The sequence below is a fragment of the Sphaeramia orbicularis genome, chromosome 12, assembly GCF_902148855.1.
Source record: "Sphaeramia orbicularis chromosome 12, fSphaOr1.1, whole genome shotgun sequence".
Lineage (NCBI taxonomy): Eukaryota > Metazoa > Chordata > Actinopteri > Kurtiformes > Apogonidae > Sphaeramia > Sphaeramia orbicularis.
The window spans coordinates 32,949,602-32,964,661 of record NC_043968.1 but is presented as its reverse complement, the minus strand read 5'-3'; the positions used below and the strand labels follow the sequence as shown (position 1 = coordinate 32,964,661).

Below are 15,060 nucleotides of genomic sequence, written 5' to 3'. Positions count from 1 at the left end.
TGTCTGCTTTTTTCACTGCTAGATATTAAGCAGAAGAAGGAAAATAGAAGAAAGTTAGAAAGATGGTAACTTTACTCCCTGGTTACCTAGCAACCATTCATAAAGCACAGCCAGAAAAACCTTAGCTCGGCCAGATTGCTTGGCTGGAACTTCCCACATTTAATGAATGCCCAGTTACAAAACAGAAAGGTGGGAGTGTGCCTGAACAAACACCAAAACCTGCAGCAAGAGCAGGAATCTCTGCAGCCTTCCTTTAAGTAGCTTTTATGTGTTTTATGCTGAGCTCGGAAGTGAAACTATATATATAAAGCTACATGTAGAAACATTCATTCATTAGAACAGCACAAGTCTATTTATATTTATGTGCAACAGAAATACCAGTTATCCACCATCAAGTCTTTGGAGACATTTTCTTTTTGTTGCAATTATTTCATATGTTTGATCTTGGTGACTTGTAAAGTCAGACTGGATGATGTCTGATGTCAACAGCAGTTATTAATAAATGCAGTATTTCTCTTACTGGAAGACATGTTGTGTTGTCAGTTACTGGATAAACACACATTGTCACCTGCTCCATCACTTTAAAACCACCTTGTCTCTATCCCTGTTTTTCTTGGCAGCAGATGACTGTTTCTGTTGTTGTCTGAAATTAAAAATAAATGTCCATCAAATGCTGCATGCAGCAATTCTATTCCATAGTGTTACAATGCAGCAGTTAGGGCTGTGTTTTGTTGGATAACTTTGTATAATTAAAGCTTAGCACTAGTCTGTCACAACCAAAAATAGAACAAAAGTGAAAGGGATTATATAGTGTGAGTGGAAAAAAACTGGATCTCAACTTCTCAGTCTTTGAACATAAAAAGACTTTGCTGCAATAAAAAGCTGAACTGGGGAAAAAAAAGAATTTTGAAGACAATCAAATCATGCAATAAAAAAGCAGGCTCTTCTAGTAAGTCTGATGCTGATTGAGGCTGATTGAGTACAAGCAAGTGCACTGGCAGGAGGCCAGCTGTTTTGGGGAAATTACCAGAGATGAGTGGCATACTCCCTCTCAGCCTTTCTGGGCTGTGATGCCCTGAAACGTGCACATGCGTACACATGTGTTTATGCTCTCAGTGCTTCATCTGTGACAGCAGGGTGGAGACAGATGAGACCAGAGATAAAAGCTGGTACAGTGGTGCATCTCAAAGTTGACACCTCCTCATTTTGCATCAGATGTGTCATAATTAGTGTCTTTCTTTGCCTGGGAGATAAATGAGTTTTGATATAATTCAAAGTGGAAATTTGACATTTGAAAATGATGATGATGACTAAAAATAAGACTACCCAAATGCACTTCAGGCTCTAAAATATGTTCCAGTCAGGGGTGAAGCTCTCAGTGTATAACAAAGATAAAGCAAAAGCAAACCTGAAGTTAGAAGGTGTTTTTTTTTTTTTTTTAACTCAGATCTGTGGCCATGAAATGCTTTTGAGTGCTGTCATTCATTTCAGTGTCAAACTTTGCTGCACAAAAAGACCTGCTTTTAGTCGCTCATATCAAACAAATCCTCCAAGAGAGACATCTCCACTTGTCTGTGGTGTTTCTCTCTCTTCTTGTTTCCCATGCCTCTTCAAGCTGGAGCTCTCTGTCTTCAAACTCAGTCGGCTGGAGAGTAAAAATAAAAGAGACCACCTCTTCACCACAGTGGGAGTGAGTGGCGTCCTCTGAGGGACCGAGCAAGACGTCTTCGTGGCTGTGGAAGCTTCCTGGCATCTGTTCAGAGTTTCAACACGATGGCTAATTTTATTACAGGAGGTAAAAACAGTTCAGCATCCTTATCGCAAACACAGACCCAGTCATCGTTGTATAACACTTTGGATGCAACAGACAAAGAGAGAGCAACAGAGAGGAAAGAGAGGGTGTGTGTAGGATGTGTTGAGAGAGGAGAGCACAGTGATACATCACTGATGAATATTTTAAAGGTTCCCCTATTATGTGAGGACTAAGAAAAATGATTTGGGTTTTTTGCTCACAGATAATCTTACATGTAATATATTACACAGTCTGTTCATGCTACACATTAAAAGGCTTTTAGCGGGTCAGGTATCTGTTGCCTGTTGCTGTTATATAGTGTTTAACTGAACATTTACAGACTAAACCAAACTTCTCCTCTTACTCTGATAAGGTTAATGCTCAGACTGACAGTATATAATGACGAATTAACTTCTAGTGATAAAATGTGGTAAATAACTATCAGCCGTCACCATCTTCTTGAAACCCTGTCTGTGGAAGTGCAGTGCTAAGTTCCTGAAATACTCCTTTAACTGTATCCATAGCAACATGAAGACAAGAGATGGGAATATTTTGTGGCTTTGAATGTAGGAGTTCTTTAGATTTGCAATATTTCAGCATAGTGAAGTGAAACAATAAAAGATTAAAGACCAAGGTAGTCCAGTGCAGAACTTCCTTTGGTACACACTAGACACATAAAATATTACCCAGCAGTAGCGGTACATTTAGAATTTTAATATACAGATTTCAAGATAAAGTTCTTTGATAAACAAAGGGACAGTTTTTGGCTATATAAAAAGCTATTTAGAAACCAGTGACTAGACTTAGAGACAATAGTGGTCATGTGCTTACATTTTCAGGTATCAAATACAGACACGTTTTGCTCAGAATGAAGAGGATACTCACGAAGTTCAGAATAAACGTCTCACTGACTGATTTACAAGACTCACTCCATCAATAGTTTGAACCACATTACTACACACTGAGCCATTTAGAATGAGCTATACTCCCAGAAATATGCAGAAAGAGATAATCAGGTTCAGGAGGTCAGGTTATAATCCACTGTTCCATCAAAAAAAAAACAGGACGTAAAAACTACGCTGCATCTCACTGAGCTGAATACAAAAATCCTTCATTTTCTTTTGATTTAGTGGTATAAACTAGGCTGGTGCAGGATGATATAAAGACCCTCGGACAGGTTTATGCATTGCCCGCAATACTCTGAATGTGGTGGTAATAAAAAGAGGTGTTAACCAGGCTGCAGGGCAGTTTGTTGCTGAGCTCCTCTGTTGGTCTGTTTACTTGAAGAGCAGCAGGCAGCACCAACCAGCGGCGGCGTCCACCTGGATCTGTTAGAGCTCATAAACTCCAGTTCATTAGAGCCAAAGGGCTGCCTCTTTCAGCTGAGGAAAGAAAAAAAAAAACCCTGTATCTACAGTTTCTTACCACCTAGTGTAAATGCAGTATATTTTGAGAATGTCTAGCCCCCACTGCTGTCAAACCATTCATTTTAATTTAGTGAGACTTTCTTTTCCTGTATTGATGGAGCTGAGAGTAAGCTGACCTCCATGCTGAGAGAGACATCCAGAGATAGTGTGCTACTACCACAAGAGCACAAGAGACAGACAGAGAAGGTGTTTGGCAGTGCAGAATTGTATGAAAAGATCCATTGCTATGTACATTATACCACTGAAGATCACACCTGGGTCATCACAGTCAAGTCCACCACCTTTTACGAATTTCAATTTCTTAAAATATAAATATTTTAAGAAATATTGTTTCAAAAAATATATAAAAAACATCATTTTGGTCCTACTCAGACAACCTTCTACTATTTCTTACCTTTTGTCATATGTTTTCCCATACAGTGCCAGGTCAGTTTCCAGCCAAACATGGATTCTGTAAAATAATGATGGGACTTAGTGGTTTGAGCCTTTGTTTTGACCCAGGTCTGATTAGTAGGATTAAGAAAACAGATTTACAGTACAATACATGTGTAAATTTACACACTGTGAATAACATTACATTGGTTCTTCTTAAAAATTCAAGTAATGAAACTGCAGATGGTGTTAGAGGTCATCAACCAACAGGATACAAGCATATTTAATTCCATATGGTAGCACTTTGTTTTGCAGCTCAGCTTATAAGTAACTATTAAGTGCAAAAATAAAATATCTGGAACATTGGAGTAAATACTGGTACAAATATATAGTCCCCACTATATTATAATGCAGCAGTTACACAGTATTTACAAAGTACTTACAGAGTATTGGCACATCTTTATGAAAATTTGAACTTAGTAATATTGTAATGACCTGGTAAATGAGAATGACTGTTCATGCTACTTTGTTACATAATAGAGGGTAATTACATTTCTGTACCAATAGAAAAGAAAACATATGTTGATGCTGGATAATTATTGCATCTTTTCCAGTGTAACATCCTTTTACTTTGTCACTGTTTAGCAGTAACCTACTAAGTAATGACTGAAGTGGAAAACAAAGGGCTGCCTTACTTGGTGTACGTTTACATTTGTCTTTTCATTATCTGCCGTACAGACCAGAAACATATCATGCAGTTCATTTGCTTGCATTTTTAAGTCGAACCGATGGATTTGTTGTTTACAGTGCAGTCATCAAAGAGCACCAAAGAAATTATACAGTGTGTATATACAGCCCAAAGTGTAAGGCGTAACATGATACAACAGTGTAGTGCAGGTATTTATTTTCAGTCCATCCATACCATGTCCATCACCATCAATTATATTCCCCAGTGGTGTGATCCATTACTCTCGCCCGATTTATATTCAAGTCAATTTAATTGCGTTTCATTTGAATCCATTCCACTCTCTTCATTTTGATTAAAATTTGTTCGTTCCAATCCCTTTAATTCCACTCCAGTCCATGTATGATGTTCTCTGAGACCAGCCCAGTTATGTTTGATGAAGAGTTAGCTCGATGATTTTCAATATACAGTGTAAGTATTGTGAACATTTGAATTCTTCACTGCAATATCCTGTGTGTTTTCCTCTTGCAAACATCCTATTTACTGCACAGACATCCTGCACTTGTTTTAATTATCAAAAGCCTAGATTCCAAGTCACAAAGGCTTTGCATGTGTGCACCATTAAAGTAACTGTACATTTACAGCTGTAAACTGAGTCTGTAACTGGATAGGCAGTGTCAGCCTATATGATGTATATATATCTGAGTGCTGAGTTGGAATTATTATACAAGGTCAGTTCTTAGGATTAATAACATTAGTTTATAGAATTTTAATAGCGACACTTTGTGGAAGTTGAATGGCACCAATTAGTTCTCTAAGGTAAACAGTACAGTGTTTCATGGACATAAATAATATTTAACTGGCCAAACACATGTATCAGCGACACCGCCACAATTGTTTTGATTCATTTTAACATAAAGAAACACATACTCTGTACAACATTTTCCCTATGTTGTACAGTATAAATGATGTTATGTTTTCTTGCTGTTTTATAACATTAGGCCTTTGGGAGATACAGCAGATTTTATACTACGAACAAATCAACCTGATTTAAACCTCTTGTGTAAAGGATGGTGTTAAGAGCCCATCCAAACTGTCCACAGATATTTAGGCATAGAAGGTCTACAGCAGGGAGGTTTGTTAGTTTTAAAGGTTTCAGACAGGATTACTAACATTTGATGACGACCAGTGTGCAGTTACTGCAGATATGTACTGACCCTGTTTTAAGAGCACCCCAGGGTACGAGTGAAAAGAATTAGTTTTATATTCATTTTAATTGAAAATAAAGCTCATACAGTTACTGTAAATGTACAGTATTAATAGGAGTAATGAGAGCTGAGGACACAGGAGACTAACTGAATATGATTATTCAGTATTCAACTTCTTTTATGCACCCATTTGACAATGTGACTAGACTAGGTAAGGCAAAACTCTCCTAGTCCAGTCTGAGAAACACTAGCCATAAGCAAATATCAGGTTAGTGAAGTTTCCATCTCTGATGAGAAATGTCAGTTTAGCAGTTAGAGCCAGCAGGTGTGTAGTTACTGAGCTCTCTGCGGATGGTGCTGAAGGGGGAGAGCTCCAGCTCTGTGGTGCACTCATGTTCATTATCGTCACTAGCTGTGGCTGAAGAGGGTGCATGGTTACAGCAACAACAGCAACAGCAGCAGTCCAGGAAAGCCCTGCCCAGTGGGCGACAGAGTAAAAGCAGCAGCGCTGGCGTCACAGCGGCCCGACAGAAGAGCAGCAGCTGAGAGAGAAGATGGAGGACAGACATGGTGTGCTCTGGAACACCAGCTGCCATGTACGCTGAAACTATGTTGCAGATGTTTTCCGGCACCACACATGCACCGTAGACGATTGCCAAGGCGACAACAGTGCAGTTCATCTGGCTCTCCAGCCTGATCTGCTTCTTGTTGCTGCGCACACTGGCCTGCTCCGCACGCCGGATCTTGCGTGCCGTCACCAAAGAGCACCCGATAGTGAACAGGGTGGGAAGGCAAAAGTAACAGCCAAAGCACCACCACAGCCGAGCACCTTCATAGGTCAAGCCTAACACGTAGAGCATGTCAGGGAGGGAGGTGGATATCCTGATAATACAGCGTTCCACAGGAGGTTCGTCTGGGATCCCTGTGTCTTCTACTACCAGCTGCCGAATGAGGAGCTCAGGCAGGGCCAGAAGGAGCGCACCGATCCAGATGACGGCTAGTTTTGCTGTTGTGGAGGTGCAGTTTTCGATCATTTCATAATACATCTGGACATTAGTGGCTGCACGGAACCGATCAATGCACAGAGCACATAGGGTGAAGGTGGTCACACCCAAGGAAGCCACCTGTGGAAGCAGAAAAAGAGAAATGAGAAGAATTTAATGTTATGTTACAGAACACAATGTTAGAATGTAAACTTACCAGTCTCAGACAGGATCAGTTATGCCAACAGACAATGAATGGTACACACTGTAGCTTTCACAGATAGATGTACAGTTAAGAAAATGTGGATTAGTGTTTATCTTGTCAATGAGCAAATTTGTTTCAGATTACTTCTATGGCATCGTTCAAAAGATGATAATACAGTTTGACCTTTTAAGATATATACCAGTATAAACAAGGGAATAACAACAAACAGAGCATGTTATCTCCGACCTGCTGCACTATCATCAGCTTACAGGAACTTAAAAGAAGGGCTGCAGATAAAGTAGATGAACAGATTCACAAACAGAAGCCTAAAACCTTATTTGTCAGCCAGCAGCACATAAACGGTTGAGATGTGATAATGGTATTGGCCTTTAGGCACTCCTGACAGTAGAATAATTACAATCAGAAAAGCAGCCTGTGCACAGTGAAAGGCCTCAGTATACATGAATGACACCACGTACATAAAGGATAAAGACAATGCTATATTGAAATCCTTTGTCACACATCTTTTTCTATGTATTTTTACCTCTTTTGTTCCTAAACAAACCTCAGCCCAACATCATGTTCACACATTCACTGCAGTGAGTCTGCAGATGATAGGAAAGAGCACACATTTCCTCGGTGTGTGGAAGCGTTTGTTGGATTAGCAGTCATTTTGGCAGAGTGGGCACCCTGTAAGATATTCCTCTGCAGCAGGAGAGACGGTGTGTGTGTGTGTGTGTGTGTGTGTGTGTGTGTGTGTGTGTGTGTGTGTGTGTGTGTGTGTGTGTGTGTGCTGCTATCCTTAGGTGAACCAGTTTTTTCCCATGATTTTGCCTCCAGCACCAAATCTGCCAGAACAGACACTGATCCCTTCCATCCTCTATTCGGTCTCACCTTCTTCTTTTTTCTCCCCTACTCTAATATCTCTCCCTGTCGTCTCCTCTGCTCACTCCATATCCCCCTTCGTATATCCCTTCTTTATTCCCTCCATCCCACCCTTCGTATCAGATTTAATTACAACAGCCCGCTTCCCAGATGGCCCCAGTGAGCTCTGGCTTTAGTGCTCTAAGAGCATACATCCTGGACAGATATAGACGTACACACACTGCAAGATGTTGTGTGTGTCTACGCCTGGCACACAAGCGCTGACCCTGTGACACACATGGATGTCCTAACCAGACTAATGATGGGCGACCACATGGAAAAGCCAGGGGTAACTGGAGTGGACAAAGCGCTAACAGGCTCCAAAGCCCTGGACAGTAATTATGATCAATGTGACAGTGTTGTGAACCAGGACGACTTATTACATGACATCACTGCACTATTTTGTGACTATAATTGTGGTGGATTGTTTCCTCAAACAGAGCAGTGATTTTTGGTAATTACTTTCATTTTATGCATTTTGTTAAAGTGACTTGGAGAAAATTTAAGCTGAGTGTTATTAAAGGAGTGACATTTAGCTTTTTTTTAAAAATGGAATTATGCATTTTCAAACATTTCCCTGTGGTCTACACAAACTGTAAATGCTATGCTTGGGTCTGAATTCTTCATTAATTCAACTCCACAGATCCATCTTCAAAACTATTTTTGAATAATGACACGAAAAAGGTCATTTTGAGTGCTGGCCCTTTAAATGCACATGACCCCACTCCCTCCAGGTTGTTGGCTGTGCTGCTCTATCCCATTCAGCCACTTGTGTTCGTTAATATAACCAACAACTGAACATTTTAGGTAATCGGCTCAAAGTTTGGACATAATTTCAGCATGGATTACAACCACTGCTGCTGATGAACAATTATGTCGTACTCGGAGAAATGTTTGTTGAAAGTCTTGACCTTATATGTACAAATGTTGTGACGTAACTAGTCATAAAACGTAACAAATTAAGAAGGATGAAAATGAATAATGTAATGAATAATGCCCAAATAAATATAAAGATAGCTTTGCAGCACCTGGAAGGTTCAAATTCAAACTTTATGAACTATTAGGGTCCAAATACACAAATAAATGAACCAAAGACTAATAAAAGTGGGTTTAGCAAAATATGACCCCTTTAAATTAATGTGTATCATGCTTACGTTGTTTTAGAAAAGTGACATAGATGACAGAAAGACTCTGGGTGCACACTGCAGATGTTAAACAGATGCTTAGTTTTTGAGCTAAGCTACCCTTATCAATGCCTTCAATGCTTTTGCGTTTTTAACTCTGGTAAACAACAAGGAAAGTATTTTTAAGGAGATCAAAACAGGTAAAGGGCTCCAGAGATTCAGACATGCTCACAAACAGGATCAGACTTTGTTTTGATGCGACTGGCACTTGATGCCAAAATCTTTCACAGGATGGCAGGCTGTAAAACTGTAACTGAGCAGCAGAACATATTTTAAAAGCACCGTTAAAGTAGATATCAGTGCATGTCGGCATTACAGTCAACACCTAATGTTTAAGTGTAGGTATTATTTAATGAAAGTTTCACAACAGTGCAATGCTTTTGACAGCTGGAATATACTGTAATTTTTTCACTGCTATACTGATAGGTAAAATGTCTTAATATCTCACTAGACTGCTTCAGCTACACAAAATAAAAAAATAATTTTGTTTACCTTCATTAATAGTAATAGAAAGTTCAAACTCTACATGTGACCCACTTCCTCTTCTTCCACTTCTGTAATATGAATGCAGCACACTCTTATATCCATGTGTACTGGCTGTAAATGAACCCATACAAGTTCCCGTCCAATACACATGGAAGGATGTGTATTGGAAATATTCACCCGGTGCAAGCACCTGGTGAATATTTCATGGCTTGAACAACAGGGCTGGAATGGCTTTAAAGGCTGTCATGGAGGACTAGAGAACCCAGCTTTGATCAGCGTGTCGGGGCGGAGAGCAAGGGCAGGATGAACAAGCATAGCTTTGTACTGCAGAGGAGACGAGAGAGAGAGAGAGTCAAGAGTCAGGTCTGGGGGGTGATGACGCTGTGTGTGTTTGTTTGGAAGGACAGGGGTGTGTAAAGGATAGAATGAAAAACAGGGAAAAAGAACTGACAGTGAAAAAAAAAAGAAAAATGTGGAAAAAAACTTAATCGCAAAAACACATCCGTCATATTGATATGGGCCAAAGTGTCACAAAGAGAAACGAGCCACAACATCCTGAGAGTGATTAACAATGTTAATGTGGCATTTGTTCAGAGCGGCATCCCTGCATCTTTGACCCTGCCATGTTCATTTCACCTGCTGGTAAGACGCCTGCCCCAGTATGGGATAAAAATCATATTTACATACATCAAGTTACTGCCACAAATATATTATTATTACCTGAGTGAGCTTTGGTTTAAGACAAAAACAAGTAATAGTTTGAGTAGGTCATCTGCAGTGGCAATACAGGGTATCTGCAGGTTTGAAGACATTTAAAAAGATGTCTATGGTCAAATTTAAGACCTTACATTCACAAAAATAACAGTACAGCAGGCCTCATATGTAGTTACTGCCTTGAACCAGTTTTAACTATGTTTTAATCCAGCTGACGTTACATTCACATTTGTCCAAGACTAATGTTTCTGCTACTGATCCACTAAAGCTCATACCTGAACCCCTCCACCCATGACTGCGGTTGATGGCTCCCCTCATTCCACTCTCCATTATGATAAAATGCTGAACACTAATTACACATTGGACAAATCCTTTACATAGATTTCCAAAGAAAATAGAATTATCATTTATTACATATGGATTTTTAAAACTTTTGAGTAATTAAGGCTTTAATTTTGAATGATAACATTTAAGACTTTTTAAGGAGCTGTAGACACCCTTGAATAACACGATACATTTGTTCATCATTTTACAACTTCAAATTATTTTCAGATGTGTTTAATCTGCAAAGCTGAATCCTTAAATTTCACTGGTGATGCAGTGCAACTGTGAAGTGCAGATAGTAACAGTTCAGCACAGTTTTCCACTTCATATGATCCATTTCTTCTTCAAGGGGTAAAAAAAAAATAAAAAATTGGACAATGTCTTTCATCCACAGCATGTTCTACAGATTGTGGCTGACTATCACACAGCAGGTGAGAAACACATTTTCCCCTGGTGCTGTTTTTAATAACGGCCCATTAGCTTCCTGATTAAAGGTCTTGTGAGCTGGTGGCACAAAGGCCTTGTGTTATTAATTGGGTCTTAACAAGGACTGGTGGAGTCTGAGTGGCCTTACTGTGACTCGAGCCACTGTCAGAGGTAATAGACATTATCAGGTGATAAATGGACTAATGTAGAGACGCAACACACAGCTACACACATGCACAATTATTAGTAATGAGCCATAGAGACAAAAGGTTATTTTAGCTGCATTATTTTTTTTACTAGGTTAAGTGTGAGTGTGTGTGACCTAGAGCAGGCTCCACCAGACCATAACTCTAACTAGAGAGACTCTGCATCTGACAGCCACCATCCATCTAACAGCTGGGCTATATCTGTAAGGGAGGGGATATGAGCAGCATACAGGCCCATTTATGAGTGTGTGCCTGTACACGGTCACAGTTGTGTAGAATAGTTACTTAGTATTTCATTGTAGTCGATATAGCGACCATTATGGGTGTGCACATAAATACAGTAGTGTGTGCTGGTGTAATAGTGTCTGTGGTGAAATTACAAAAGCTACATTTGTCTTGTATTTATAACACAAGCACTAAAAGTCTACAGCAGAACATTTTTCTTTAAAAAAAACAACATTCTTTGTAAATTAAGTCTCCTGAAGACCTCCACAAACATCCACAGCATTTTCACATAACAACATGCAAAAATGGTCTTCGTTTTAATTAAACTAAAAGCAAAAGCCCATTATTCTGCTCTTTTCTGCCACTTTCTGCCTCACTATTTAAGAGTGTATCTGAGGCAGTTTTTCTTCCAGACAATAAATTTCTCTCCCATTAAATTATATCCTGACCTGTGGCAGATTTCCCCTGGACATTAAAAAATGTATTCTGCTCTCAGTGTACAGTGGCTGCTGGAAAGCGCCGTTCCAGATCATTGATCCCTGTCTAGAAATGAAATGTTTTCTATTCTTTTCTGTCTTGCTACTGCATATATTCTTGTTCTATGTCATTCTGAAACTGATAAGCTGTTGTTTTACATTTTTAACCAACACTGTGAATTCCTAGTGGTAATCATCTAATGTCTGTTTCATTTTTCACTGGGATAATTATCAATTTGTTTAAGTGAATCAAACAATAAGCTTTAGTTCACGCTGTTGTGTGGTCTTGTCTCATCACACAAAACAATATGTAATCATCCATGGACAAAAAGCCAACTGAATGGACTAACCATCATGCATTATGTAGAACAACTAATTATATACCCTGAATAATTTACATATCCCCCAATTAACTATCATTCATGAGAGAGAGCATGACATCTTGTGTGTGTGTGTGTGTGTGTGTGTGTGTGTGTGTGTGTGTGTGTGTAGGTGTGTGTGTGTGTGTGTGTATGTGTGTGTGTGTGTGTGTGTGTGTGTGAGTTCACGTACTATAACAGTCTGTAACTTTGTGTGCATCCAGGGTATGTGGACAAATGTATGTAAGCTAACATGTTTTTATGACTGTATGTATTGTGTCTGTGTAACTGTGTATGTGTGTGAGAGCATGTTCTTCCCCTGTGGCGTACTTCTAATCAGAGATAGCTGATGCAGAGAGAAAGAAAGAGAGAGAGAGAGAGAGAGAGAAAGAGAGAGAAAGAGAAAGAGGGAGAAGAGCCGTGGGCAGTGATCAGTAGAGAGAAGGCCATCCCACCCATCTGGAGGATCAGCACACAAACTGACTTTGTGCATGTGCCTGGTTAGCCAGAGACAGACAGACAGACGTATGCATGGAAGTCAACTTTCATGATTTATTCTGTCAGAATACGAGATGGGGCTGAAAAAATGTTAAAAAGGTTTGTTTTACTTTAAGGTGTTTGCATGTGGACTCCGTGGCCTCATTTTATTGGCCATTACACAACCATGCAGCCAAATTTGTAATGATGATTAAACTTGTGATAAACGTGTGTGTGTGTGTGTGTGTGTGTGTGTGTGTGTGTGCACTGTCAATAAACGGTAACATGTCAAGATGATGCATGTTCTGCCATTACCATCAATACCAACACAATACATGGGTCTACCTCTAGTCGTCTGTGCTTCCTCTCTCGTCCTCTTTCTGTCTATCTCTTGCTCTCCTTCCCCTGCTCCAATAGTTTGTTTCTCACTTTCTACCCATTGAAGACAAATGCACCACAGCCACATCAGCCTACAGTGTCTGACTGCAGGGTGTTGTACATCACAACAGATTCCAGATGTTTAAATGAAGTGCACAAACTCAAAGAGGAGCATAAACCGTGTAGAATATATGTGCCAAGTCAGCTGCGGTATGTTCGAGATAAAGACGGCACTTGAAAGACTAAGGATCTCCAGCCCTTTATCGTCATCCACATACACTCATACTGGTTACATATGGAAATGATTATAGCATGTAGTAATGTATGAAGCAGTGTATTTTCTACAAGCAGTCATTCATCATCAGATTATGGGTCAGTCGATATGACATGCATAAATCAACACAAGGTCTTAAAACTCAATGTGTGACAATAAGGGTCATTTGTAGCAATCAACAGTAACACTATTCTGCACCATAATTACTGCCAATTAAGCAAACACAGATGAGAAAAGGTGCAAACACACTTTTATGTATGCTAATTATCACTGTGCTGCTGCACATACAGTAGTTGGATAATTGAGACGATAATGTCCAGGAACCAGACTATACACATTTAATATAGCCGACAGATGTTAGTCAGTACTAAGAATTTGGAAGTTTATTTCAGTCACATGTTAAAATCTTGCAATTAATGTGCTTTTCATGAATCAGATGATAAATAATTGTGTGTTAGCATAAAATTAACTTAGTGGAATTAGTCAGTAAAATTAAGTAGAACTGCCTGTGTGTTTTACAGATGATAAACTGCTGAGAGGTAATGAGATAAAAATCACCGTGTTCCAGTGGCATAGCACTGAATGAACCTTGATAAATGAATAATTTCCCTCCTGGATTATAAAAAGCTAACTGCAATGATTATTTGTTTTAGTTAACTTTCAAGTCTCGTTCTTGTGATGTGCCAGGTACAAAACCACTCATTAGACCAGTGGTTCCCAACCTTTTTTGACTCGTGACCCCATTTTAACATCACAAATTTTTGGCGCCCCCAGGTTATTCAAAACGGAGACATTTTTCTCTTGGAGATGTCTTAGCGGGGTTAGGCAGGTGAAGAAATCTTTCCATTCTTTGTTCGGTCCAGTTTTCTGACTGCAACTGTCCGGGCAGGTTAAAGCGTATAGTAGTTAACGCACGTGGTCACATGATCAGGTCAATCAAGATATGCCCTCTCAGATATTATCCTGCATTTTATTTGAACTTGAACTTTTTATTAGGAAAAGTGTGTGGTGTTTTAATTATAATGAATGAATCATTAAAAAAAAAATTATTAGTATTTTTTTTTGTTTTTGTTGAATCAATTACTAGAAATTTCAGGCGACCCCATGTGGAGTCGCGACCCCAAGGTTGAAAAACACTGCATTAGCCATTAGTTTTGGTTTGAATTTGCTGTTCTGTGCACATCACAAACCACAGGGTCATCTGTAATGACAGCATGAACTAAAGATATGAAATACTGCAGTCTGGCATTAGTCCACATTTTCATCTTACATGCATGCTGTCCATTTGCCTGCTTTATTTTTTAGAGTTTATATGAGTCCCACAATCGCTCTCTTTGGAGGCAGATGACGTCTCTCAGTTGCTAAGAGAAATAATGTTTACTGAAGGCCATGCCATTGGATACGCCCTCGCTCTGAGAAGAAAACAGATACATTACACCTATAGCACTGTCTGGTAATATGCACACATATGTGACCGTATAGCAGTAACAGCCTGTATATGTGAGGAGGCTCTCTGTATGTCTTCATTTCAGGCCAAATGTGGGGCCAATATCCCCGCAAACGAATTTGGGTTAAGTGAAGAATAAAGTCCACAGGGTGGTTCTGTGTGTTTCACTGAATGTTCCACAGGGACATTGTGCCCCAGGCTGCATTACTCATGGCCTGTTTTGACACATGCACGCACAGAGACACACATTTAAGAGACAGTAAACACACACAGACCCCAGTGCACATGCTCTGATGTCCTACAGAACAAAAAAAGCATATACACATCCAATAAAAAAAACAAAGGCCCACTCTAAAACAAAGCTTCTATTAACTGCCATTTGGTCTATGCACAGGCAGAGAGATATTAAGGTTATTAAATAACATCCTGTGGTCCTTGGATAGCTCATATGCAATAACACAGGGAGGGGTCTGTTTCCTCTGATCCCC

At 39.5% G+C, this 15,060-nt stretch overlaps 1 protein-coding gene across 1 annotated transcript in view; it reads right to left on the bottom strand.

The window, feature by feature from the left end:
* Positions 1–2,485: 2,485 nt before the first annotated feature.
* Positions 2,486–15,060, bottom strand: part of LOC115429076 (G-protein coupled receptor 37-like 1) — a 31,142-nt gene continuing 18,567 nt past the window's right edge. The window contains 1 exon segment of the mRNA XM_075353501.1: positions 2,486–6,608. Coding sequence (XP_075209616.1) covers positions 5,790–6,608 — 819 coding nt within the window. The 3' untranslated portion in view covers positions 2,486–5,789.